The sequence below is a fragment of the Fulmarus glacialis genome, unplaced genomic scaffold (assembly GCF_000690835.1).
Source record: "Fulmarus glacialis isolate BGI_N327 unplaced genomic scaffold, ASM69083v1 scaffold2001, whole genome shotgun sequence".
In the NCBI taxonomy this organism is placed as follows: Eukaryota; Metazoa; Chordata; class Aves; order Procellariiformes; family Procellariidae; genus Fulmarus; species Fulmarus glacialis.
The window spans coordinates 10,993-38,506 of record NW_009194460.1 but is presented as its reverse complement, the minus strand read 5'-3'; the positions used below and the strand labels follow the sequence as shown (position 1 = coordinate 38,506).

At 41.4% G+C, this 27,514-nt stretch overlaps 1 protein-coding gene across 1 annotated transcript in view; it reads left to right on the top strand.

The window, feature by feature from the left end:
- Positions 1-7,862: 7,862 nt before the first annotated feature.
- BMPR1B (bone morphogenetic protein receptor, type IB) overlaps positions 7,863-27,514 on the top strand; it is a 30,644-nt gene continuing 10,992 nt past the window's right edge. Inside the window, exons 1-5 of the mRNA XM_009587755.1 lie at positions 7,863-8,014; positions 17,399-17,501; positions 18,359-18,461; positions 24,647-24,743; positions 25,538-25,676. Coding sequence (XP_009586050.1) covers positions 7,872-8,014; positions 17,399-17,501; positions 18,359-18,461; positions 24,647-24,743; positions 25,538-25,676 — 585 coding nt within the window. The 5' untranslated portion in view covers positions 7,863-7,871. The remainder of the gene's footprint in view (positions 8,015-17,398; positions 17,502-18,358; positions 18,462-24,646; positions 24,744-25,537; positions 25,677-27,514) is intronic.

The window sequence follows — 27,514 nt, the reverse complement described above, 5'->3', positions numbered from 1 at the left end:
TGATACCAGAGGTTGCCCCGACCCAGGTGGGGTCTTCCTATCTTTCTTTACATAAAAATTTTCTGAATTAAGAATGTGGCGCAGACTCTGCTGTTTGTAGCTTAGTATCCAGACTGCTTGTTCCACATCTTTGTACCTGAGCTTCCATTCCCTGTTTTGATCAAGTGATACTCTTAGATGGGAGATGGGGTTTTACAGCTGAGCCTTGGCTGGCATAGTTTCATGAGTTTTGATTACATTTAGCTAGACATTTTCCCAAGATACTGCTGAGAAAGAGATGAAAAAGCTTAGGTACATAACAGCGATGAGAGATAAAAATAACCTCTTTCAAAGAAAATGTTTCAGCAATTTCACTGAAATAGTTAATTTTGTTTTCTGTGGTCAGGAGTATTGTAAATTTGATGAAGACATGAGACTATGCTTTCATGTGCCTTTGTACACTGTATGTATTCAGTAGCTTATTTTCTATCTGAAGCTATCCAGTAAAGTAAATGTAGGCACTCAGTATGAACCATATTGATAAATGAAGCAATATATAAAGTAATGCCACCATGGAAAACTTAGATTTCTGAATGCTAGGCTAGGGTGCCTTTGAAATAAATATCCCTTTCTAATTATTTTGTGGTACCTTAAGTGTTAACACTTTTGGGATGCTTCACCTGCATCTCCTCTTGTTTTTTTCAAGTGATGCTCTGTTATGGCTCAAAATCCTTCTGGGGATGAAGTCAGAAGAGTCAGTTATTCTCAGATCGGACCTTGGCACTCACCTTAGTATTCCTGAAATATTTGCATCTCACCGTTCCAGTTTTATTACCTGTTATCCTCATACATGCATCAAACAGTAATGCTTTTACACAAATGTTTGCGAAATGTTTGTTCATTTTCAATTGTACAAGAACACATAATTCAGAAAAGAATAGTGGTAGCTCCAATACATTTTACCTGTGCTGTGTAAAATGTGGCTCTTGAAAAGAGATTAGAAATAAAGAAAATGTGTTGATATCTTAATGAGAATTATGTAAAATACCTTTTCATTCATCTTTGAAAATATAAAAACTTGCTTACATTTTAAAAGCTTGTCTTTGTCATGGAACATTTATAGATGGAACCAAAGGATTGTAGAAGGTAGAATTAAGTGAGAGATTCGACAAAGTTGGGGAAGTTCTTTATTAATGGGGAATTACAGTAGGTAGGGGTAGACTTTACTGAGTCCAAGCCAGCAGGCTAAAACACGTTACATGACTTTCCTTTGGAAATGTTAAAGTTGTCTTTCTTTTGTGCTTTTTTCCTATTCTGTTGGTACGCTATCTCATGCTATGAAATATGTGCCAACCAATTCTCATTTTCTTCAAACGAAAAGTGTGTCGAAGATTAACTGTGGATAGCAGAAATGAGAGGAAACCAGGAAAAAGTAACACTCAATCAAACTGTGATGTAATTGGTGGACAGCAAATTACATGCGCATTTTCCATGAGCTATGACACCAAAGAAGCCTTTGCATTTTTAAGTTGCGGGTAGTATGATATGAGTATTAATTTGAAGGGTCTTGTCTCAGTAGCTTTGTCACAGCTTGTTACGTTCCATGCTGAACTTAACTAATTTAGCTAATAATGTCATGTGTGATTAAAATGGTTTAAACAGTCTTTTTGGAGAAGGGTGCTTATCCTTTTCAAACCAAATGCAAAAGCAATTTCTGAAATATAAATACATTATTTAAAGTAGTGCCATGTACATGTAGCTATAGTGGCACTCGGTGGCAATTCTATGAATATGGACAGAAACACTTTTTAAGAAAACTACCTTGACAGATTCTTTAAAATTACATCGGATTGTAAACCTTATTTATTTGCATCATGAATAGAAGCAAAACCACCACAAATTTTGAAATATAAAAAATATGTACTTTGGTGTGCAGGAAATCCAGCATAGGTGGGAAATGAAGCAAATCATACATAAGCCCGACAACGCCACAATTTTTTTAGCATGCTAATTTATTACAGTGGTACAGCTATTTTCAAACATCATTTGACACTAACCTCAGTGTGGGCTCGTTAGTGCAATACAGTCACACACTGAAAAGGAAAGCAAGTTGTTTTCATTTTTCTGGTGTTTTTATGCCAGGTTTTGTTTACTGTAGTTTTGGATCAAAAATATGCAGGTCTCGGCATCTGACCTTTCCTTGAGTTTTATGGTAGCCTTGAATATCCAGCAAAGGGAAACTGTCATGATCCGTTTTTCCTTCTCTGTTATATGATTGTCACCAATAAAAAGTGTTTTACTGTTACCTCTTGACTATTTTACACAGTAGATCAGGCTGAGTTAAGAGGTGTAATTTATTTCAACTTCTTTAACTGCGCTGTGTTTTCATTGCTGACTATTTGCCAAAAAATATCCCATGGAAATTCTTTTATCTGATGACTGTAAAGTACAGTGAGTTAGCAGTTAGTTATTTCCCTTTCTCTTAAAACAATCATGTCGGTATAACCCCGGCCTGGTGGGAAGTCATCAGGCTGTAGTTTATGATATAGCATAGGAAACTCTAGCAGGGTGTTGCACGATAGTTTCATATTTTAATAAAAGTATGATTTGAGGAAAAGCACGCTAACTGCATAGGCTGGTGGAGGGTATAGATGAAGTAACCTTGCGGTTTAAAATTTCCACCCAACAGTTTTATCAAGTTGACTGATTTTCTTTTGAGGTTTGGGTGGTTGTTTTTTTTTTTTTTTAATTACTGTTCAGACACTGTTGTATGACTGTACTTAATTTCCAGTCCAAAGCAGCAGTTGACACAACCATTCCGTGATGTACAAAGCTTCCTAGGTGTGTACCTTCTCTGAAGCAGTAAGCATTGCTCCCCATCAGTAGGTGCTGTTTTTAGTCAAACATGATTGTTATTGGCCTGGGAAAATGTGAATGGATGGTACTGCATTAATCTGAGGCTTCAAATACCCTATGTAGAAAGACGAGTGAGCACAGCACTCTGATATTTTTTTTCTGAACTGACTTTTTTGTGGCCCTTAGGATCAGCTTTGGGAAGGAGCAAGCCTGACTTTTACTCCTGACAAACCCATGCAAGGTCATGGAAGATCTGCTGTTTCCCTGCATAGGCAGCACATAAATCACACAGCTGTGGCACAGAAATCAATCTGTTAAGATAACTATTGCTAATTATTCATCCTCTGGGAACAGGATGGCTTAAGATTTGGAACTACGGAATACAGAGTAACAGAATACAGAGCTTTTCACCTCCTACATTACCAGACTTATTGAATCAGAGCAGTGCCCAAAAGTCATTACCATCTGATGGCTGTGGGCCGGTGTGAAATGAGTTGTTGGGCTTTATCCAGATTCTAGTGGAGAAATTCCTGTCCAAATCACATACTATGGCTACAGTTGGCAGGGGCTGGAGTACTTATTGGCAGCCACAGCAGAGAGCTTGAGGACTGAATGTACACTAAGAGATGGGCTCGCTAGATCAAATTTTTTTGCACCTACATGAGTCAATGCAAATAGCTTAAATAGGTGATTTTCCTTCTGTGTGCGAAGTACCACTGTCTACAGACCTGTCAAACCAATATTAAACAGCATTATTTAAAACCAAGATATAATCCATCCTGATGGTTACTTCACTGTGACTGTGGAGTGGGGATCTTCTCTATCATTTGATGATGACTTCTCTATCATTTAAAAAAATGATAGCAAAACAAACTGAAAAACCATGAAAGAGTTTGCCACATGAGAAAGTATTTAGATGCAAAAGCTTAGTGCTCATGAGATTACCATGAAGTCTAGGAGGGATGGGAAGCAAAATGGAAGAATATATCTAAGAAAGATTATTTGTTGGCATGGAGGTTAGTAGGGGTTTAGACTAGACATTAGTCATTCTCATGGTCATCCAGGATAATGCTTTCATTTTACAGCACTTTATTTTCCATGTTTTCCTTCTCCTAGCTTCAGGACCTTTGTAGATGTGCCTTTCTGTAAAGGAGCTCAAGTGAAGCAAAGCTTGGAGAGAGACACACTAACATGTTTGGAAAAAAGCAACAGTAGCATGCTGCTTCTGAGCACACGATCCTTATTCTCAGGTAGAGATTCATAACAGAGGCCATCACATCACAATTTTGAGTGGTCCCAGTCCTACAGAGTAAAATATTTCTGAGGAGCAGTACTCCGAAGAGACGTAAAAGCCCTGGTGGCCACCTGCCTGTCCTTGTGGTAGAAGATGCTTTGTACATGCTGGTGAATTTTAGTGGAAAAAGAGGGATAAGCTGAGAAAATCAACTAAATTTGATGAAGGTATACCAGTCTAATGGTGATCTTCAGGCTCTCAACTGTTTTGATTAATTCCCTGATGCAGTCAGCAAGTTACTCAGCAGACTACAATAACCTCATCTCCGATACCACTGTTTTTCTGCAGTTGTCCCAAGCTGTGCTCAGTTCACCAGGGATGGGAAGCTGGCCGTAAGCAGACTGCAACAGAATAGCCTACAGCAGAGAAGCAGCCAAATTTAAATACCCTGAAATCCCTTGCTTTCAGGGTACTTGGACATAGCTCCTTAGGATAGCTTTCAAAACCCAAAGGGCTTCTAATCCCTAGGCAGAGCCAGGGCTCCGTGACCAACAGGTGCTTGTTACAGCACAGCAGCAAATGCAAGAGGAGTAGGCTGTTCACCATCCCAAACTGCGCATTTCACACCTGAAATCAGGAGGAACTAGTTGCCAAACTGGAAAGCGCTTGTGGGTTTCTTCCTACACGTTACATTTTGGGGAAGGGGTTGCTGAAAATCTTTCTGCTCCGAGGTCAAGCAGGTGTAGAAGTCAAAAGACCTTGTTGAAACTCAACTCTGAGTGGGAGAAGAAGAGTTCTTACACGTTCCACAGTCATCTGCTGGGTGAGACATCTGAATTTCAGAGGCAAAAGATCTGCCCGTCTTCTTAGTTAGCAGCCAGGAATTTAAGGCATGAAAGGAACAAGGGAATGGAGTGAGAAGGGGTTTTCTTTTTAGAAAATAGGAAAGGGCCTGATTGAAAGTATCTTATTCCTACCTCTTTTACTTTTATTTGATTTAGTGTATTCACCACTAAACTGCAATGATTTTACACTAATGTTGACCCTGGGCATTAGCTGAAAGCAAAATCCTAGGTTACATCCCTACTTCAAACTCTTGGAAAGTGTAAATTTGAATGCCAGCCTGTTGGTCCTAAGTTTACTAAAAACCAAACTACATCTCTAAATAGCCACCTCTGATGCTTTGATGGTACTTCAGATTTCTGATTCTAATTCAGCAGCTCCCACCTGTCTTATTTTAACTAAGGCTACAACCAGGTCTAGGGATGTAAGCTGTTGTTGTTTATGGCAAGTGCTGCAGAAGCTGTTCATGATCACATCCCTGATGAGTGATGGGCACAGATTGCATTGGAGTATGGCTGCCTTATACATTGGTTGAAAAAAGGCACGACCTACAATTGTATGTATTGTGAGGAAGGTATTTAGTTGTCTAAATTTAACATCTTCGGGCATTTTCAAATGTGTAATTAAACCTTTGCTTTTCTTTGTGCTAGGTGTAAAATGCTTTTGGTTTTGCAGTTTGCTGAACTGTAGATAGCTTGTAGAAAGAGCCATGGAAATGATACACAGAGCAAACTATTTCACTCAGTTGCCTCATGAGCTTGAAGTCTGAAAATCCTTGACAGGAATATTAATAGTTGAATATTCCCCATTCAATGGTAACAAAGTAATACAGACAAAAATTGGAATTTACTTAATCTCTAATCCTGTGACCAGGGAGCAAACATCTGTTGGTACTAATTTGTTGTACATAGGCTGCATTTTAAAGTATCATAATTATATTATGAGAAACAAACAACAGTGCATTTTTTTTTTCTTAATTTAAGCACCTACTGCATCTTAAGGTACAGCTATGAGTACACGGATATACAATGCATCTTGAGTGAACTAATCCATTTAGTTCTAATTTTACCAAATGTTAGTAAAAACAGTATGGGACTTCGACATCCAGTTGTGTCATGAATCCATTAATATCTTGATGCTGGGCACACGGGTTAAAAGCCCATAGTTTCTATATGTTTTGTAACTATTTTTCTGGTTTGACCTCAAGAAGAGGTGAGCTAATCAAAAATCCAGTTGGTTTCAGTGGAATGCATAGATACTAAGCAAAGATCAAGCCGTATGAGTTTTGTATTTCATAGGTGTTATAGTCTGATATGATGAATGATTGTCTTTCATGTGTATCACCTTAATATTATTAATATACCTCTTATGCAAGGAATATGCAAGGAGTGGAAGGGCTGTAATGTTCAAAAAGCTAACACTTCTCTAAACGAGCTGTTCTTATGTGCAAAGCCCCACTTTTCCCAGAGCTAACAAGTTTAAGCTTTTTCCTAGTTTGCTCGGGACAAGCTTGCATGTCTCTTGTTACACTGAAGAAGACTGAAGCCTGCCTGCCCCTGGTTGCCAGTGCCTGTCCATTTGCAGGGCTTTCCTACCAGAGCTGGCCCAGGAGAGGAGGGCTGTGCAGCTGGGAGGCATGACATGCACAGTTGTGCTCAGGGCACTGGCTGGCCCCATGCACCCAGGAGCACAGGCTGGACTTGGGTTAGTCCTCCTCAGGGCGTGGGCTGGTTGAACAGCCCTGCTCTTCCTCCAGCCTTTCACTGCTTCAGGACCTTTCAGCCTGTTCTTGCCTCGGGTGTTGCTTGCCATCCAAGTCCTGAAGTGTAGCTACTTGTTCCCATCACCTCTGCCTGTTTGCCCGCTCTATCTCTCCGTCGGGAGCTGAAAAGGATACAGTTTTCTGTCAGCTCCACAACATACCAGTCCTGATGATGGAGGTTTGGGGAAGATCTTAATTAGAGTCAAAGCAAGCAGTTCAGGAGCCAATCAAAATAATAATAATAATGCCAATTGTTTCTAAAATCTTAACAGTAAATCAAGCCTGCTCTTCGACTACTCTGTTGGAGACAGCTGTTCGTAAATGACTCTTGAGTAAGATTTCTTACAGGGAAGCAAAAGGAAAGTGAGAAACTGCCAGTTGAAGCTTTTCATGCTGATCTCATTTTTGTCTTTGAGGCTTAAAATATTCACAAGCACTGAAAGCTGATATTTATGAGTAGAGCGGGGGCAGGAGGGTCACTTAAATAGCTCCTAGCCCATCACCAACATCTCTAGCTGTACTCCACCAGCTCCATGGAGATTCAGTACTCTGATATTTTTAGAAGCAATCACCTCCATATATTTCAGCTTTGTTCATTCTGAAACACATTCTTGCCTTTTACTTTGTTTATAGATTTTTTTTTTTAATAGAAATGAACTATTTTTCCTTGTTTTCCAAGTAGTGCTTATGCAATTCAGTGACAAAAAGTGCTGTTGAACTTGAAAGAACATCACTTTCTGTTAAATCCTGGTTAAATTGTATGCACATGTTCTGCTCTGCCTGGAGTACCATAAATCCCACTCATTTTTATGGGGTTCAGTGGACGTAGACATGAGCCAAGTATAGAGACAAAGAAAGCGCAAAGGTGTAACCAAGGATTTGACCTGCGTAATGCAATAGGAGAAAAGCTGTACTCTGCAATCTGAAAAGCACAACATATCTCTTTGGCCGTAGCAGAACTTGAACATCAGCACCTTTGATCTAATGCCACTGAGGCCCAATAAGCCTCAAATACGGTGACCATTTCAGAGGCTTTTACAGAAAACTGCTCTGTAGTGAACACCCTGCTTACATACCTTTCTCAAATTTTGATGGGTAGAAATACTTTAAAGCCTTCATTCCAAGTTTTGTGATCCAGCCTAGAACTGTTTCTTTTTTCCCCCCCCCCTTACATTTATAGCCAATTTTCTAGACAACATGCCCTTGCGAAGTTCTGGCAAGTTGAGCATGGAGACCAGAAAAGAAGATGGCGAGAGCACGGTGCCTGCCCCTCCGCAGAAGAAGCTGTCCTGTCAGTGTCACCACCACTGTCCTGAGGACTCAGTCAACAGCACCTGCAGGTTTGTGGGAGATACATATTTGGTGGTGAAACATGGGAAAACCTGTTTGTGGCAGCTCAGCAGTCCCAAGTTGGGTGTTGCAGTTTTTGTTTAAGCAGTAATATGTAAATGAGTTGTTTATACATTGTATCTAAAAATCAGAGGTAATTTTCACCTAGATATCAGCTACATATTTATATTTTTATGTTGGGGTATTTACATCTTTACAGTTTTAGATAATACTTGTATTGATTCATTGCATATGAAATATTCTGAAGGTAGCAGTTCATTTTTAAAGGTGCATGCAGTTAAGAAGAGGAGACTTAACGGCAATATATTGAAACGTCAGTAAATGCTTATAAATTTAAAATCGCTCTCTATGGAACACCATTTATAAGAACCCTGCTCCTGGTGTCTGTCTTTGCAATAGCCGAGCTATCTTTTGTAGGTCCTCAAGGCTTTGGGTTTTTTCTTGCTTCCATGCTAAAAGGAAAGTGATCTTTTTCTTGAGGTGAAGTGTTGAGTATTTTCTTATACTACCTATAGTCTTCTGTTTGGTTTTGTGTTTAGAGTACAAACTTCTCATTTGGGTTGGATTCTGCTTCCTCGGATCCTTCTGCCTCCCTGGGGGAGAGGCATGTCCAGCGGCGCACAGTCCCCTTGAAGGCGCAGCCTTGGTCTGCGTTGCACTGACACTGCCTGAAGCAGCAGAGGTGACTGGGGTTACCTGTGGTGGCACCAAGCTGCTGTTCCCCCACCCAAAAGCAGCTCTTGCTGGGCACATACTATTGCTGTTGAATGAGGGTAGTGGTCACACACCTCTGGTTTGGCTTGAGGTGCATATACAGTTTGCTTTAGCTGCAGCAAAGCAGGGCTGAGCTCTTCATGATCCACATGAGGAATTTAAACTTTTCTGCTTACTTAGAGCAGGTGAGGTACTGGAGATACTCACCATCAGCTGTAGCCTAGTGGAGTTGTGGGAATGTGAGAAGCATGGAAGCAGGGCACAGATGTGAGCCCAGCTGGACATGCCGGTTGGGTATGCGGTGCTGTTTGAGGTGAGACAGTCTAATGTTGTGTCAGCTCTTCAAGGCATCTATCTAAAGACAGATGGGGAAAGTCTAAGGTTGCTGAAGAAATTGATTGCTTTGTTGGATTTTTGAGTGTTGTTTTGTAGCCTGACTTAATTCTGCTCAGCCTGCAGTTTCACACTGAAGCATATCAAAGTTTTGATGACAGCTGTAAATACCATTTCCCCTTTCTGTCCTCTTCCTTCAAACCCACACTCTAGCCAGGAGTTAGACCTAACTGCTCTCACATGGCAATCAGTTTAAAAAGCTGTAAAAACCCACTCCGATGTCAATTTGCAGACCCCTTGCAGCGTCAATCAGCTGTTTCCTGTTCCTGCCCAGCAAGAGCCACTGCTTTCACACGTGCTGTCTCACACACGCAGTAACAGGGAAGTTGCAGATGACTTTTAAATCCATGAATTAGGAAGCACAAAGGGATCCGTGTTAAGGAACCCATTGAACAAGGTTTATACCCCAGCTGGGTAGGCCTGCTGTGGCACATTGCTTCATAGGCATCATTGACATTAAGTATTTTTCATGTTACAAGGAATTATGAGTAAATGTCCTATTAAAATGGATTTGTGCATTTCCCCTCACTGTGATACTTTAAAGAAACTCTCTCAGAGTCTCCCTTACAGTGTCAAATATCAAACTTGTTTTTAAGGTGTTAATGCCCAAGGAGAGGCAGCTAAGTGGTAATAAAACACAAAATTATAACCCCTTTTGTCTTCATAATCTTTGCACATTTCAGGCTTGAATGTTCTACTTGAGTGACAAAATTATTTTTTTCAGTTTAGACATCAAAATAATGGAATTTACCTGTCAAATATTAATCACTTTTTTGTCCACGAAAATGGAAACAGTTAAAAGACTTGTATTAGAGCTACTCCTCTTTCCTATCCTGCGCTGTCACCTGAGCAGTATCCACCTTGCCACTTGCCCAGTGAGCAACAGCATAAGTGAAAAACTGCTGAAGAGTTTGGAGTAATATAAAACAAAAAAATTAAAATTAATTTAAATTAAATACCCTGCCTTCATGGCTTGTGAGCAATAATCCTTTTCGGACTGGTGACCATCGCTACGGCTCCCCCTGCCGTGGTGAGAGCCGCAGTGAGGTACGAAGGACACAACACCCCTTGTTTTTCCTACATCTGCTCAACTGTTAGTCTGTAATCATTTGCTGCTTAAATTCCCTACTACGTAGCTGGAATTATGGATGAAAAGTGAAACGGGACATTATAGAGAGCAGAGAGTCCTAAGTCTACTCTTTGGAAAGAGTAGTTACTAGGTCTCCAGTTAGCTGGCTGGGCTGAGACCAGGTTTCAAGAGAGTTGACCAAGACCAACCAGGTTCGCAGGGATTATTCATTTCCCCTGTGTTTTGGGATCATCCTACTAGTCAGGCAGTAACTTTCGTATTTCATCCTAGCCCGAACAAGTGTTGGCACAGTTTTAAAGCACTCAGGAATTTCATTGAATCTCACTATAAAGGAAGTTTCCCCATATTGAAGTTCAAGCAGTATCGATCACACTGTGTTTGTCTGAAGAATGAATGAACTGCTCCAGATTAAAAGTTATTGCATTAATTATCTGCTTCCCTCAGATGTAGCCACTAAAAGCCTTTTCCATTTTATATTTTAAAAAAATCAAACATCTCGTCAGCTCTATCAGTCTGTTAAGCTTTGGGCTGTTCTTGGACCTGCAGAGCGTGGATCTGCCAGCCCCGCAGGGACGAGCCAGCGCATGCTGGGGCACCCAAGGGCCTGGCAAAGCCATGATACCCAGGAAATTCACTGAGCGCATCCATAGCCAGGGCTTGGGCTCTGGAGAGCATCAGGCACTGTCCCTACCGGGGCTCTCACCAAAGCAGGAAAGCCTTTTGTGTGCCCAGGAGCAAGGAGGGCTCTGAAAGTTCAATGGGAAAGCATTTCCAGCTGTGTTTAAATTAAAACTCTCGGAATAAAATAGCTAGTCCTATTGCAATCACCATTAAAGATTTCTCATAAAAAGCAGTCTGCCATCCCACCTGAAGATTTTGGTCTGCTACCACAGGTATTTATCTATTAAAGTATAGATCCCGCCTGTAGTACCAGTAGTCTGAATGTTTATATAAAAATGTGGACATCTGGTGGCCATTTAAAATCCTCTCTGTAATTGTATTTTTAGAAATTTAAAAGTCAATATTCTTTAACCACATCTGTATCAAATCCTCTAACAGCCTGCTGTGTTCTTATACAGAATTTCCCTTTCTTTATACTTCCGCAGCTTAAGTCCAATAATACGTTAGGGACCTAAGGATAACACTGCAGCTTAAAATGCAGATTGCTTTCTATATCAACGGAAAAGCAGTAGCTCTAGTTAGAATGTGCTTTAAAAAAATGGGGCAATCCACAAGCACAACAAATTTTGGAAGACCCATTACGGGTCATCTCATCGACAGAGGGTTAGTGTCAGGGAGCAGTGGAAGGGGGCCAATCCGGGAGCTGAGGGTGATGCTAGGGCCAGCCAGATCCTCACCCACCAGGACCCCATTTCCCCCAGGCGTACCTGAACACGACAGGCAGAGACGGCTCCCCCGATGGCCCTTCGCATGGCTAGTAGTGATCTGGATCCAGGAGACAGGCACTCCCGTACCATCGCTCAGGGAGGGGTTTGATGCTTAAAGGGAGCCCCTGGGCAGGGGGTGTGTATGGGGGGGGGTGTCCCAGTGGCAATTGAAGCTCATGGCCCTGACATGATATCACTCAGGGCCCTGACAATTAAGATCTTTGCAGAAGGTTCGCAATCCTCTGCTTGTAAAGGGTGTGTTAACCTCCAACATGTTGAAACTTTATTCTTTCTGAACATCTGTGCAATTCACAAAAGGCTTTCAGTAAAGAAGCTCAAAGCTGCTTTGAACACAACCAGGACCTTGTTTTACTGTTCCATTTCAAGCTTTGTGTGTACAAAGTGAATGCACGGGCAGTTGTGTCTAATCATAATTAATTGCATATTTTAAAAAGTAGTGTTAGGTTTAATTGGCTTTGACTGTAATGGGATTGCCATAAAGGCAGAGGCTGATTAGGTGCCTTGTTGTGCTCTATTTTCCATTCACAAATAAATGCTGACAGTTTTAAAGATCGGGCTGATAGAGTTTAATTTCTTACGTGTTGCCTACTGGTCTTGATTGTGTTTCTGCCCAACTGTGTCTTGAGGTAGCTTTGGTTATTTAAAGCAATAAAATAATTAAGTTTCTTTTTCAGTGTTACCAGCGGTGATAATTCACTTGAGTGATGCTATTTTCATTCTCCTGTTCTCCAGATGATAGGATTGAATTTTCTTTGTAATTTGGTATGTAGAAGGAAAAAGACTTCAACGGTGGGCCAAAGCACTGAGTTCAGGCAACTTTTCTTTCAAGCAACTTTAATTTTTAGGGTAAAGTTGAACATTTTCTGATAAAGGAGCTATGGTGAGATCTTACGAGTTAGCCTTTCAAATTTTTTTTATGTTTATTTTTATTTTTTAATGTAATCCTTTATACAGGGCTGTACCTGAGTCAGTTAAGGCCCCTTTGATGATTAAAACAAAAAACCAAAGGTCAACAGAGAAAAATTCTTGCAAGCTCCAGTCTTTCCTTGCCCCCTCTGCCAGGGCCGTATGTCTCATACGTGGCTCAGCAGGTGACTTCGCTCCAAGTGTTTAAACTGAAACGCCCCTCCCACGTTTTTCAACTGTGCCCCAGAAATTCCTTGTTCTTAGTTTTGTTCAGAGCTTGTCCATTAGGTATTTAATATAAACCTTAAACTAAATAGTAATGCAAGTCCTGTCTCCCTGTATTGAGACCTGTTGCATTACTCTCAGATAGTTTTTTAGCGTGTGGGAGTACTTTGGTGTTACTGTGCAGAAAGTGCTGGAATACCTAAGCCTTCCCTTGCATATTGAATTTACTTTTAACAAAAAAAATTTCCAAAACAGCAAATATCCATGTTAAGTCTGTCCTAGCATTAAAGAAGAAGCTACATCATACAACTTCAACTCCAGTGTAATCTTAAGGTCACGTAAAAGAAAACATTTGGTCTGTGTTTAAATTTTGGAGACAAAAGAAAGGAATAAAAGAGAAAGGGAAAAGGAAGAGAGGAAGATGAGTAGCTTTATTTTGATTATTTGCTTCTTGATAGTTCTGACATCTACTGAGATGGATTTTGCACATAAGTGAAAGATGCTAGAGAGCCTTGGTGAAAATGCAGAGGTACCCATGCTTGGTGCTATTGCCATACCCCAAGTTGTGCTATCAGGTCTATAGACCTGTCTAATCTTAGGTACCCAGCATGAAGCCTGGACAGTTTCTGGGGTTCTCCCTCACGGATTGGCATAATGGCTTGTTTTCTGCGTTGTGACCCCACGTGTCAGGGAGAACTGTCAGATCTGACTTGTGATTTAGTAGAACAATGCAGGACACATTTGGTGGACCGGGTCATGTCTCAGTCCTGGGAGAATTGTATGGGCAGGTAGTATAGAGAAAATATTGATTGATAGGCCTATATATGATACATGAAAAGATACTCTGCTAGGATGCATTGGGTACCCCCCTTTCTTTCTGTGTCTAGGGTCATCATTGAGCACCCAGAGAGCCAAAAGGTGCCGTACACAGCAGAGCGTGCCTGGTAGGACCAGTATCACCATCTTGGAGACTAGTGTGGCCAGAAACTGTGGCCCGCTGTGAGCCAACTTCTTTGCTTTGTTACACCTGTATGTCTCTCCTTGCCTTCAGAGTAGCTGTGCAAACATCTGAAGGTGCATCTGGCTCAACAACTGTGTAATGCTCTTCTCACTTGGTTTCATGTTCCTTCCCTGATGCACAGCCACTAACTATATTATTTTTTCTGAAAAATTAGCATGTGTTGAACACATTTACAGTGACTCTTTTGTTTTATGGATGGTGTCCAAAGACAGTGTTTTGCTAAATTTGGCCTTCATCATCTTCCTTAAGTGAAGGATGCGACAAAATACGTGAATTAGATGCAAATTGGGAGTCAGCCAATTTTCGAATTAGGTTATTTCAGCCAGTCTTTACAGAAGATTATGATCTTCCCAGTTTCTGTACATAACATTTTTTGATCATTTTTAAAAACAGTGCAGAAACTTGTCATGTTGCTTTGGATGGAAATGAAAAGATGCTGTAGCTCTTTCTGATATCAAAACCAGGAGTATAAAGAGAAGGAGTGGACAAAAATAATAGTACTCGTATGGACTCAATTGCAAATAAAATTAAAGATAAGGAATCTTTTCATCAAGCTATTTAACCCATCTGTTTGTGATAGGCACTGAACGAGGGGAAGACGTTGCTTTTCCAAGCTATATATTGCCATCCCTGGCTGCATCACACACACAGAGAGCAGGACAGGAAACCTTCAGCAGTCAAGTTTTGGTAGCTGAGGTATTGCATCTTCTATGAGAAATGGCTCTTGGCCAGCAAGGACATCTGTGTGAGCAGCTGCAAAGCTGTTGGCCTCTGTTCCTCTCTTCTGACATTTAGTAAAGGTCTCAGTTAAGATCACCTCTTTCTTTCTGGTAATCTGTAATTGTAGCAGCACCTTCTACATCAGTGTCTGTCAGTGTTTCCACTATTAACTCCCTCTGTTTTCCTGGCATTTGACTTGGCTGTAAAAATTCACTCTTGGCAAATACGTGACATACCAAATCTGTGCTTATTAGTGATCACATCCAAAATGTATTTAATCGCTCTCCTGCACCATACTCTAATAAGATGATGCTTTAGTGGAGGAGGTCCGTGGATGTGTACCTGGATGTATTCAGTAACATCAGGTTGAGTTCCTTCTTTACACACCCTTCGCAGAATCAAATTACCCAGAATTCAAATTACAGAGTTTAAGAAAATAATAATTCTATACTACAAATTTTTGCTAGGTAATGGAGAATAGGTTTTTCGTATTGCTTTGCATGTATCAGCGATGTACAATGTTTCTATTTGTGCAGTCACCAAAATAAACATAGAATTGGAGACGATGCAGCCTTACCTGACTTGTTTTTCTGACTTGTTATAATACTAAGAACAGTTTCATTTCTACCACAGGCAGGTGTGAGGTAGAGTAATCACTAAAACAGCAGGGGTATGCCCTGCCCTTTCCTTGCAGCGCGTGGTCCATCTGACATCCTGTGAACCAGGAGAAGAGCTCGGGGGCGGGAGGGGGGAAGCAGGTAAGAGATACTTCTTTCTTTTCAGAAGAGTCACTTCTACCTCTCGCCCAAACACCTGAGAAATTTTCAGTAAGATAATGAGTTCTTACATTGCATGAAAACTTTTTGTTTTATTTATTTCTTAGAGTAGAAACAAGTGGTGCCAATGTTTATTCTGCTCAGCATTGCTATTTTTAATTGTCTCGTACTTCTCCTTCATTACTCTACCGCTGTCTGTAAAGAACATGATTTATCCTTATTGTTGGAGCTTTATAACTTTTCCGTTTTGCTCTATCCAATCTAGTTTTGTTTGTCTTTTTAAATTTGGAGTAAAATTTTTGGAGGGACTAAAGTCTTGAGGAGCCTGAATTTAATTTTCAGAAATGAGCTAAGAATCAGAGTCCCATGGCAGGTCAGAAAAAAAAGAAATAAAACTGCTGACTTTCCTGCTTCTTTTTTCCCTTTTGCAAACAATTTGACTTTTCCTTCCCCTGCTTTCCTTTGGTGAACTGAGCGTTTTGTTTTTGCTGGGGACTGCTAGCTGTGGAGTTGATTTTTGTGTTTCACTTGATTGCTATTTATTGGTTTGTTGCTCTGTCCCCTGGGTTAAACTTACTCATTACTTTGAATCAAAGGCACCATGCAAACAAATAAAATTTAATCTAATATAATATTCTACTCTAATGGATTCCTTACAGTCTCTCTTCTTGGCAATCCTATTGTTCCTATCTTTTAAGCTTAAGCAATGAAATCAAGGTGGTTGTTGCCCAGAAGGGTTGCTGTCTCCTTTGCCTTGTTCGTATGCACAATGTCAAAGAAGGGTAGGAATCATTGCTTGCTTCTCCGAGAAAGTCATTTGCAATGGGCAACTGGTTACTTTTCAAATCCAGAAGTCAATAACCCGTGATAGATTATTATTTGAAGTAATAAGCTGACTGTGGCTAGACCCTGCACCACTAATATAAAAATATGCCACAGCAAATGTTTGACATGATCCTATCCAGCATCTCTCTGTCGTGAGGCTAATACTTACAAATTGTGTTTATCTCTTCCATGTGTAACTGTGCCTCTCGTTTCCTACATCTTCATTGCCTTTGCTGTTGTTGCTCTTGTTAGACTCTCCTTTCATTCAAGTAAGGAGCAAATCATCTGAAATTTTGCTGTGTTTAAATTTTCTAATCCTTTTTTCTTTTTATTTCCTTGTTTTAACTGAGTTTGTTTCTTCTTTTCTGAAAAATACTCATTGCACATAATAACCAGTGTTATTTTCCTGGGGAAATAACAGAATATTTTATTTTTATGTGACTTAAATGTCTTATATTAAAGAGTTTTTTCTTTATTTTTGGATCCTCTTCCTGCAAATCAGTCAATTTGTATTTCTTACAGACATTACGTATCTCCCTCAGAGTGCTGAGAAATTAATGTACAGCAGTCTCAGTAAAATGCAGCCACCGTTTTTGTGCCCTCCTCCCCCTCTTTCCATAGCATTCAGGCATTTGACCTTCATCGAGGAAGGACATTTATCACCAGCACCATCTAGCCATCTGTTATTATACTTGTCCTCCCTGGTGCACGTTCTTGTAAACGGAAGGGTTATGGATCACTTTAGGCTTATAACCCAAGTAAACAGTTATGAAGCGTGTTGATGATAACTCAAGGACTCATACACAAGAGTGTTGCCGTTTGTAATATGGTTAAAACAGGAATCACAAATCACTCTTAATAATATTTTACATTTAGTATCTCAAAAACGTTTCTTTCTTCAGGTCTCCACCGTGGTGCAAATGTCCATGCCTTGTTCCCACGCACAAGCGTCGATGCTTGCATTTATATAGGTCTCCAAAGTCTTAACACACTAGTGACCATAGCCAGAGAATTGAGGTGTTTGTTAGTGGGGTTTATAGCTGTGAAATGTTGGAAAGGTAAGTGTGTCAACTCCAAGGCAGAGCCTCCTTCGTGTGTGCACGAGCTGGTCCGCAGCGCTGTCGGCTGTTGGACTGCATTGCCAGAGGTTGCCTGGGTGCCTGAGTCTTCCAGCCTGCCTCACGTCGATTTGTTGATGGCAGATTTGCCTTGCAAGAAACAAAGTTTAAGACTGTATTCAGCAGCACATTTTTCACTTCAGAGTCTTTTCCTGATTCATTCTTTCCAATCCTCAGCACTGATGGCTACTGCTTCACCATAATAGAAGAAGATGAGTCCGGTGGACATCTAGTCACCAAGGGATGTCTTGGATTAGAGGGCTCGGACTTCCAGTGTCGGGTAAGAAAGCATTTGCTGCCAGAGTGTCGCCTGGCTTTTTGATAGCTTTCAATTGAAGTGCAGACATTACTATGTCCATGTTTTTCACTTCTGTTCATTTGGCAGATAGTTGCACCGCATTGATTGCTGAGGGGAGTGCATTTATAGCCCCGAATGGTGATACTATAGCTGCTCCTAACAATAACTTTTTTCGTTTTGGCACTGCTGTTGCTAGTAACGCTCCGGCTCAGAGGAAGTTTGAATTTAGAGAAATGCAGTCTAATTCCTGAAGTCTCTATGGTAGCTAAAGTTAGTTAGGATGTTATTTGATGAACCGCAGCGACCTTTATGTCTTACATGGAGTTGCACTTTGGTTTTGGATTTCTGGTGCCAGAAATTCCCTTCAAGTACAGTGATCGATCACCTGATAGAAAGCAAATCTCACTGCAGGAATGGAAGAGGTATGGACAATGGAGCAAGGTGGCTCTGCAGTGTTTGCCTTTCCTTACGTTAACCTGAAATGGTTTTACATGAGTACAGGAACAGTCTGGCCATCAAGGTCCATGGACCTTACCCAGCTTCCCATGAGAGCAGAAGCAGCAGCTAAATTAGTCCACACAGCAATTCCTGTATTATTCTGGCTAAACTGTGCAGCACTAGGGCACCAATAGAAATTATTAGGGGTGAATTCATCTCTTAATTATCTAGATGAAATGTTGCTGGATACGATCAGTGGCAGAAATCCTTGCTCCACACATCCTGGAAATCTGGAACAGACTGCAGTCCAGCTAACAAGCACATTTTTCAAGTGCCAGAATGACGGTGTATATTTACGACACAGATCATTACTTTGCTTTCTATCAAATTGTTTGTTGCAGGACACTCCTATTCCACACCAAAGAAGATCTATTGAATGTTGCACAGGCCAAGACTACTGTAACAAACACCTTCACCCTACTCTGCCACCACTGAAAAACCGAGGTAAGGGGAAGTAAATCCAGTCCCAAACTGATCTTTTCCTGCTGTTGCTCTTTGTGCCTCAGGAAGAAACAAAGCCAAAACCAAAGCACCCCCCTCCAACTGCATGTAATTAGAGAGATAAACTGCATTAAAGAGTATCGCTGAATTCCTGTAGGTCATGTGGGGAGCAGCAGTGCCTTGACCCGTGGTTGCTCATACTTGCTATTATTCCTATTGCATACACGCAGTGAGCACCAGGTGCATTAGAGTCACACGATATTGTCCTAGCACAGACCTGCTGGCTATCAGTGATCATCCCAAAGACTTAGGTTAGTCGTAGCAGAGGATGCCTCTTGCTGGGTATATTTTTAGCCCGATAATAAAATTGAATCCTCTTTCTAGTCCCTGCAACATGCATTACTGTTGTTCGTAACTCCGCACACATCTGGGACCAGGTCTCCAGTGGTTAATCAGTCAGTTCAAGTTGACTGAAGTCTATTAAGCTCTTCTTATTTAAAAGATCTGATAATCCAGTACTAGGACGATAACTAGTCACTAAAGCGGATTTTCTACTTGAAAAATGTAGCTGAAAATAGAATGTAGAGTAAGAACTCATGCACTGATTTTTTTCTTTTTTTTATTTGCTATTTGAGAACAAATGGACATGTATTAACTTAGTAGATTCTGGGGCAAGGTTTTAGCTTTTTTGTTTGTTTGTTTAAACATCGCTTTCTGAAAGTTGGTAAAACTATTTTGGCTGCATGTTGCAGAATACATTTTACAGAAATGTATTCCTAAGTAAGTGTAAATTCATCCATGATAAACTCTTGGCATTGGCAGCAATGGCCAAGATTTGTGGTGGTCAGCGTGGAGTTTAGTCTGTGAGAATCAGTTCAAGGTTGCAGGAGAATTTGTAATCGTGGTGTTCTGAGTTGAAAATCCCAGTGTGCAAATGCACTCTTAATTACGCAAACAGCAGATACTTACACAAATGCATACTCAGAGAAAGTCTTCACTCATGTAAGCTGTTCCCTTCACACCTGTGAAATTCTGCACAGATGGGCTGCAGAATCAGGCCTGTGGAGAGTAGTATGTAAATATTTCACTGTTTACTAGCAAGCCATTAAGTCAGCGAAACCTCATAAAATTCTGACTTCCAACATAAAAGTTATGTTGTTTTTTTCATTTTAAAAAGTTCTTTGGACTGAAAGAGAAGCTTCAAAAGGAAGTCAATATTTGTTCACACTTAGTGTGTAAATAAATATCATTTCAGTTTGGAAAACACTGCCATGATTTCTTCTTGCTGCTGACTGAGTTTATTCTATGTTAAAACTACTTAAAAATACTGAACCAATGCCTAACACTAGACATCTGCCTTATTAAGATTTTAGTTGTTGGGCAATACTATCTGCTGTTTATACAGAACGCAATAAAACAAGCTTTTGGTAGTAGCAGAAGTTGTTTGGATCGATGGTGGTTTTGCTCTGTGTGTATGTGGGGTAAATAAAGCATCACTTGGGCACTGTGGTGGCAGACCCATTAAATAGCAGAGAGAATATTTGTTGAAAGAAAAATTTCATAGAGTTGGAACAGGATTCTAGCTGCTCTGTGTTGCAAAGTTGTCTATTTTAGCCTGACAAACAAAAGGCAATGTATTCACTCAACATATTCTGAAGACTTTTGTTTGTTTGAAATAAGCTCTGGCACTACCAGTATCCTGATAGTATATTGTGGAAACACATTTCAGGAGCTGCTTCATTAAATGTGGCTGGACAGGGCTGAAGTCACCAGCTTTACTAAAGCCTTAAGTAAATATGTCATTCTTGGTGCCAGGCCTGTTTTAATTTGTCGTTGCTGTATCCTAGTATGAAAGCTCAGAGAAAAGCCGTAGTTTGAACTGTAGATCCTCACTGCAACCAGGTACAAATACTGTGTACAAATACACGCTACTGCCAGTGCCTAGTACTATGGCTGTGATCATTGTTTCTACTGGAAACATTTAGATTAGGCTGTGATTGACTGAGTACTGTTAGAATTGTATACCGAATTTAATGTAAACTGTAACTACAAAGAAAGAGAAGATGAACTTAAAAACAAGCTTCTAGGAACAACCTTCTGACCTCTAGGATTCCATGAAAAATATGTATGTTCCTCAGCATTTAAAAAACAAACAGAAATTTGGCTTCTGATGAACTTACGTCCGAGGTTATATCTCATGGGAAAGAGAGTCTAGGGAGAGCGTCCAGCTGCAGGTCAGAGGTTGTTGAACTGCAAATTAACCTATGCACCAAGGTAACATCTACAAAGGCGACTTGTGTTCTCAAAGTGCTTTTCCAGACCTGGCATGTGCTGGAAAGTGGGTTTTACCTCCCCCCCATGAAAAGAAAGGAGGACCACGTACATGAAAGTGGGAGCTAGAAGAATTAACACTGGTCAAAGCAAGGCTTGTTAAGCAAGATGGAAGAAACAACAGCTAAGCCTAAGTTCTGAGCTCATCTCTGTACAGAACTAGCAGGATAAAATACCCCAGAGAAACCATGAAGTCCTCGTCCCAGCTGTACGTCTGTCTTATTAAGGAAATGAGAGTCATAATTGGGTCTGATACAACACCTCTGCTTTAAACAATAAAAGATATTCCTGGAAATCCCAGCAAAAGCACAGGCTGAGACCAGTGGAAAGGAGAAATATATCTTTACTGATTTAGAGCCTATATAAGCAGAAGTGGTGGTGCCACCGTGTCTGGCTCCCTGCCTGTAGAGCTAGTGATGAATGGGCAAGGGAATGATTGGAGGAACGATGGGGTTTGATGTGTGCACAGTCTCCACGCCTCAGATTTCACTGCAGTTTTTACTTGGATAACCGTAACATTGTGAACTGGAGGGACCTGGGGAGGGAGGAGAACCTCCTCTCCCTTTGATATGCTGACTTCTCCCTTGAACCTGCTGGGTGGCATTTTCAGTGCGCTCCTCAGCACGGTCCCGCAGATGGCAGAGTGAGGGGGAACGAGTGGTGGAGGAGGGGGAAGTCACGGGAAAATAACTGAGAGGCAGCTTGGTATCCCCAAAGACCCTCCTTCTGTTGCCATCTCTCCCTTTCTGCGCTGCTCACCACTGACACCAGCACGCACCGCTGTTTTCGTACAACATAAAACTGTTAACATGCCATTTGTTGGGCTTCACTATTATCAGCCAGCCGAGGTATGTGAAGAAGCTTCCCAAACCTACCGCGTGTTTGTTCGGCGCTCCCCTCACCATGCTCCTGGTAATCGCTCACTGCTGCCTCTGTGGAAGCTACTGCTTATTCTCATAACCCCGCTGCTTGGCGTGTTGCAGTTGCCAAGTAACATAACACTAAAAAGCACAGCGCTGGACTTCTTAAAAGACAGAATATCTCCATCACGCAAACTGGCACCAACTGGTACCCACCACAGTCTCCACCACGGAGCCCACGAGCCAGTGATGAAGCGGACTCACAGCTGAGCTGCTCCATCCCTCCACCTGGCCAAGGAGGTGCCGAAAATGGTGCGGGGAAAGGGAGGTTTGTCCTGCTGCTCTGTGGGGAACAGCACGGGCTGCAGGAGGAGAGAAGAGTTGGTCTCCAGCAGGACCAGCCTGGCCCAGGTCAGCAGAACAAACAGATCTTGCGTTGTCCACGCGCCAGTGGGTTTATGAAGTCCTCAAGTGAGCAAGCAAATGAAATTCTGCCAAAATGCTTTGAAAATGCAGGAAGTATTTGAAAGGTGAGACAATAGCTCACTTATCGTCAGTATTGCCTCTCATCATACGTAGCCAAATAAGTATAAAGACATATGGAAGTTATTCTCCTCTCCTGTGAGAGCCAGTTGCATGCCCATGCTGTGCGTAGTGAGCCACTACTAAAGCTATGTTAGCTGACTTCATCAGCACGGGGGACGTCACCTACTGCAAGAGCATAAGCATCACTGCTGCTGCAGTCTGCGTCGGCCGCTCCCAGCACGGAGATCAAGACACGTTCCTTTACGTGTTGCATGCTTTCCTTGCACTTGCTTCACATAATTGCGTTCGGGTACCAAAAAATTTTGCAGTGTTGGAGTCTGAAGTTTGTTTGAGACGTACGCAGCACTTCCAAAATGCCTTCTGGCCTCTGGGAAAATCAAACTGTATTTATTTACTTTTCTGAATGGGAGGAGCCCACTGAAACATTGAGCACAGGCTCTGGATCATTTAAACCCTCCAAAAGATTGGAATTACATTCAAGATTTCAGCATCTTTATCATCCCTCTCCCAAATATACATACTCGGACACAGACAGGCAGCATGAACAGTATGGGTGGTTTACGCCTTCTGGTAGTGCAACACTTTGTGTCTGTGTAAATGCGCAGACTTCCGCGGCTTTAATGTCTAGCATACACAGGTATGAGCAAGATGTGAATTGCTCCCTGTGCGTCTGACATCAACCTTCATTACTGCTAAGCACGAAAGCCCAACTTCCATCGTGGCTTATTCTGTGAAGTGGGAAAACGCTTGCTGTGGACAAGGATATCCAGCTTTCTCCCAAGTATAAAATCCCCCTATATGGTCTGCCTGCTCTGTTTATCCTCTCCTCAGCTGATGGGCTGCGACATCTTAAACCGTGACAAACCACACATTTTAGAGGGAGATGGCTGGCCGACGCAGGCTGCTTACAAAGCATGAACTAGAGCCCTTAGCGCTGCCGAGCCGCCATCGCCTTCGCGAGAGAGGTCTGGATTCCCCGGTGGGCTCTCGGTTTCGGCTCGCAGCCCACTTGGAGTGGCAGGCCAGGTAGAAATCTGCTGTGGCAGGGAGAATGATGGGCTCCAGTGTTTTCCTGATAGACATCGTGTCAGTGTCCCCTTTCAAAGGCATCGGCCGTGTCTTGAATGTTTACATTGCTAATGCTCCCGGAGCAGGTAATGGCAGGCTAAAACATGACCAGTGTGATCAAAAGGTGTGTTAGTAGGTAATCTCTGTTTGTAGTGGAAAGGGGAAGGAAAGAAATAGTTTGGGGCAAAAACAGAAGGAGAAACCCGATCTTTAAAATAAAAGAGCCTGACAGTAAACCAAGAGTCCCTTAGGAATCTTCTTGTCTCATTACCCTTGTAAATCTGAAATGTAATAGCACCGTTCCAGGATGAGTCGATACGGATGGAATTCTTGCATTTTACAATGTGTTCGGCATTAGTGTGAAAGATGCAAGACAGCAAGGCTGGGAGAGCTTCAGAAAACGTAGTCCTCGTTTGTGTTACACCAGATAGCAACTTTGGGAGGGCGCTGTGTGTGTCTGTGTGCTGAAATCCCATCATTTTGAGTCTTCGGGGCGTGGGGGAGGTTAAAGAAGAATAGTGCTAGGTTTCTTTGTTTTGCAGCAGAGGAGCATGCATGAAGGTCAGACTCACTTGCCTGAGTTAAGAATACAAATTTGGAGATTAATGGTGTACTTTAAAGGAGAATGTGAGTCGCCCATGCAAAGGCTGACTGAAACATTTTAATAGTTTTTACATAACGGCATTTTCTACAAGTTATTTGACACATTTCATTTTCAAAGTGTTCTACAGAATAGCTGCTGGAAGGATAGTTTTGCCACCAGCAAGGAAGGACTTGCTGGCACACAGGGCTGCTGTAGAGCAAATGGAGGAGAAAATTCCTGCTCAGGTGTTTAAAACAGGACCTGAGAGACAGATTATTCTACAGTGGTGGAAATATACTCTCAAGGCCTCTCGTCGCCTGCCTTCCTGGGGATTGGATGGTCTGCTGTGTCTTCCCTCCTAGGATAAATGCAATTATTCATTTTTTTTATATTAACTGGTCGATAGGGTGCTACTTAATAAGAGTGACTTAAGATAGAGGCAGTAATTTTTGCATGTACTGGCTGATCACTTAGGTTAAGACACAGAGCTACGGGTTTTAATTGATTTTTCATTCAGAGCCAAACAGGGAATTGCAAATCAAGGCGATGTTTTGCCTGAGTGAGGGCTGAAAAATCAAATAGGCTTTTGGAGGTGCTGGTTCTGCCCTCGTCAGTGAGGGTCAAAGAGGAAGCACACAAAATGCCTGGGGAATCCAGGGGTATCTTGCACAGGACTTCAGTAGAAAAGAAAGGAAACGATCTTGTGCTTGCTGCACTTTTCAAGGCATGTGTGTCTTTTAATACTGACTTTGTACCACCTCCTTTTCCAAATTTTCCACCTTCCTTGTTTTTAACCCCAGATTTTGCTGAAGGAAACATTCACCATAAGGCTCTGCTGATCTCGGTTACTGTTTGCAGTATACTTCTGGTGCTTATCATCATATTCTGCTACTTCAGGTAAATAAGGAATACTTTACCAGCTTGTTAATGTTCCTCCCAATATTTATCTTTTTATAGACTTAGAAATTTGAAAAATTGAAGTGGACCTTAAGGAAAAGAAATGAGAAACTGTAATTTTATGATGAGGAAAAATATGTATTTTATTCATGCTGGTCACAGGTATACCTGTGTGATGTATTTCATGTAGTATCTTTTGCCCAACATCCCAAAAAGCCATTCAGGTAGAAGCACGGATTATTCTTTACTGAGTCTAAGAAAGCCACAGGACAAATTTTATATAGGGTAAATAAACCTAAGCCTTCTAAATGTGTTTATGTGGTGAAGAACTGATCATAAAAAAGAGAGGGATACAGGTATGTAAGTAAATATGTCTAGAGTGTTAGCATAATCTACATACGTTATGTTGAAATTTGTCACGCTTTTTAAATCGTCCCAGGTCCCATGACCTGACCTCCTCTGGCTCCTAAAAGATCCACTGCAGTCAGTGAAATAAAACTGGGTATTTACTTGGTCTGTGTTTTAAATATATTTAAGTTTCTTCAAGAAAAACATTTGGTTGCTTTGCAAACTTACACCAGATTGCATGGTCTTTGAATTTTATGTTTTGATGCTGAAAACAGTTGCTAAAAATAAAATAGAAAATTTTGGGCAGTGAGTCCAGCATATTCCTCAGGGAAGCCAAGGAAGCTGTGGGTCTATAAATGAAGGAAATGTGAAGGACGATGTGCATTATTCATTGCACATGTGTTCATTGTATTCAAAGCTAATTTCACTTTCATGTAAAACGGCAGATACAAACGCCAAGAGACGAGGCCCCGCTACAGCATCGGGCTGGAGCAGGATGAGACCTACATTCCCCCTGGAGAGTCCCTGAAGGATTTGATCGAGCAGTCCCAGAGCTCAGGGAGCGGCTCCGGGCTCCCTCTCCTGGTAAGGAAGCAATAGTATTTTAATGCAAGTTTAAAAGGCAAAAATGAGTAGTGGGAGAAGACAAAATGAGGCACAAGAAATTATATTTAGGTGTCCTCAGTTGTTGCTTTAGGTTTTTTTTCTGTCCCAGAAATGACAATGTTTTAAGCTGGAGAACAGCTGCTTTGGAAGCAGGAGACTTTTTTTCATGTAGACTAAGCCAAAAAAGCTTAGGTTTTTTTTTTTTACCTCAGCTCATTTCTTTATTTTAGATACCATAGGATAAGTACAGGCTAATAGAGCTCACAGAAATTCATCAGGATTTACCCCAGAGTACAGGACAGCATCTGGCCCGCTGATCTTATTTTCTTGCTTTTTATGTGCAACACACAATAGCATTTCAAACACTGACACATCGTCTTTATGTAAAGGGAACTGTAATTCATCAAACCTGGAACCTTTTTATGTGTAGACTTCACTTTGCATTCAGAAGTCAAGTGCAAATTATTTTTCCTTGTAGTGTGGCATTCTCAAAGGTTAAAGGCACAGGGATGGAGTTTGTGATTATTTCTGAGCTGACTCCAGGATGACTGAGCCACTGAGCTCAGCTGAAAAGGCAGAAGTTTCACCTTCTGTGGCAAACCAGTTCTGTTCACCAGGGGTTTTTGTTTCTGGGGGTCATCGTTGCTTTTTAGCACTGAAAAAAAAGCCAGGTTACTTATTTAAAATACTGCCTCTGAGAAAATGAATTAGATTTCATTTTTCAGAGATGATGTGTCCCTCCTGTCTCCCAAACCTATTAGTTTGTAGTGATCCTATTACTGTAGATGTTGTCCAGTTTCCAAGTAATACATACTATCTATCTGTTTTTTGCCCACGCATCTTTTTTCTACACCCTAAAGAAGAAATAAAATGGGAAGTTTTATAATTCTTTAAAATGAAGCAACGGGCTGAGCTGTTAGTGAAAATCTGACTAAACTCAATTTGTTCTGGCAGGAGTAAGTGCTTAGAGTCCCATTTAAATAAAGTGCTGACTTTTTTAAAAATCCGATTTTCTCACAATTAACATACCTATTGAGAAAAAAAGCCAAGCTGCCAAGTGGGTGTTGTGACTGGTGCTGAGCATGGAAAACCCATGGTCATTTTTCTCTGTTGAGAGAAACTCCATCATTTAGGTCTAGGCTTTAAGAAGGCTCTGTCATATCCCATACCAATGTCCCTCTAGCAGGCATGGAAAGGGTGGGACCATGCTTACAATTTAGGACCATTCCTAATGAGCGCTTCCAATTGATTTAATTGTGAGGGATTCTTGCTTTTTTTGCTTTGTTTTTTTGCATAACGCCTGCCACATCAAAGTTTTGGTCTGTGCTTGGTGCTCCTACCTGTTACAGTGACAGAAGTAATGTAATAATTTAGAGCAAACACAAGGAACTTGGTGGTTGTTCTCTGAGAAGATGTTTCCAGCAGCTCACGTGGGTAGCAGGTGCCCTGGGGCATCTTGTAGCAGTGCATGGCTCGATACTTCAGCCCAGGATGCCCTTGAGACAAAAAACCTGGAGCAACGCTGGTTGTGACCGCTTGCGCTTTATGCCTTCCTCTGTCCCAGTGAGCTGGTTGAAGATGGGATTTACAGTCTTACTGATGTCCCCAGGTCTACTCTTGCGGTGGACAGAAAAACTAACTTCTGCTAATTAACTGCTGTAGTGGCTGAGGTGGCATTCCAACTGGGTCGTTGCTCAGTAGCTCTCAGAGCTGTGCCGGTGCTCCGTGACACAGAAACTATCCTGTCTTCTGCCAGTCCTCCTCTCTCCTCTCTAAAGCCTGGAGACTTTGCAGCCACTGGACCAAGTGTTCTTCCT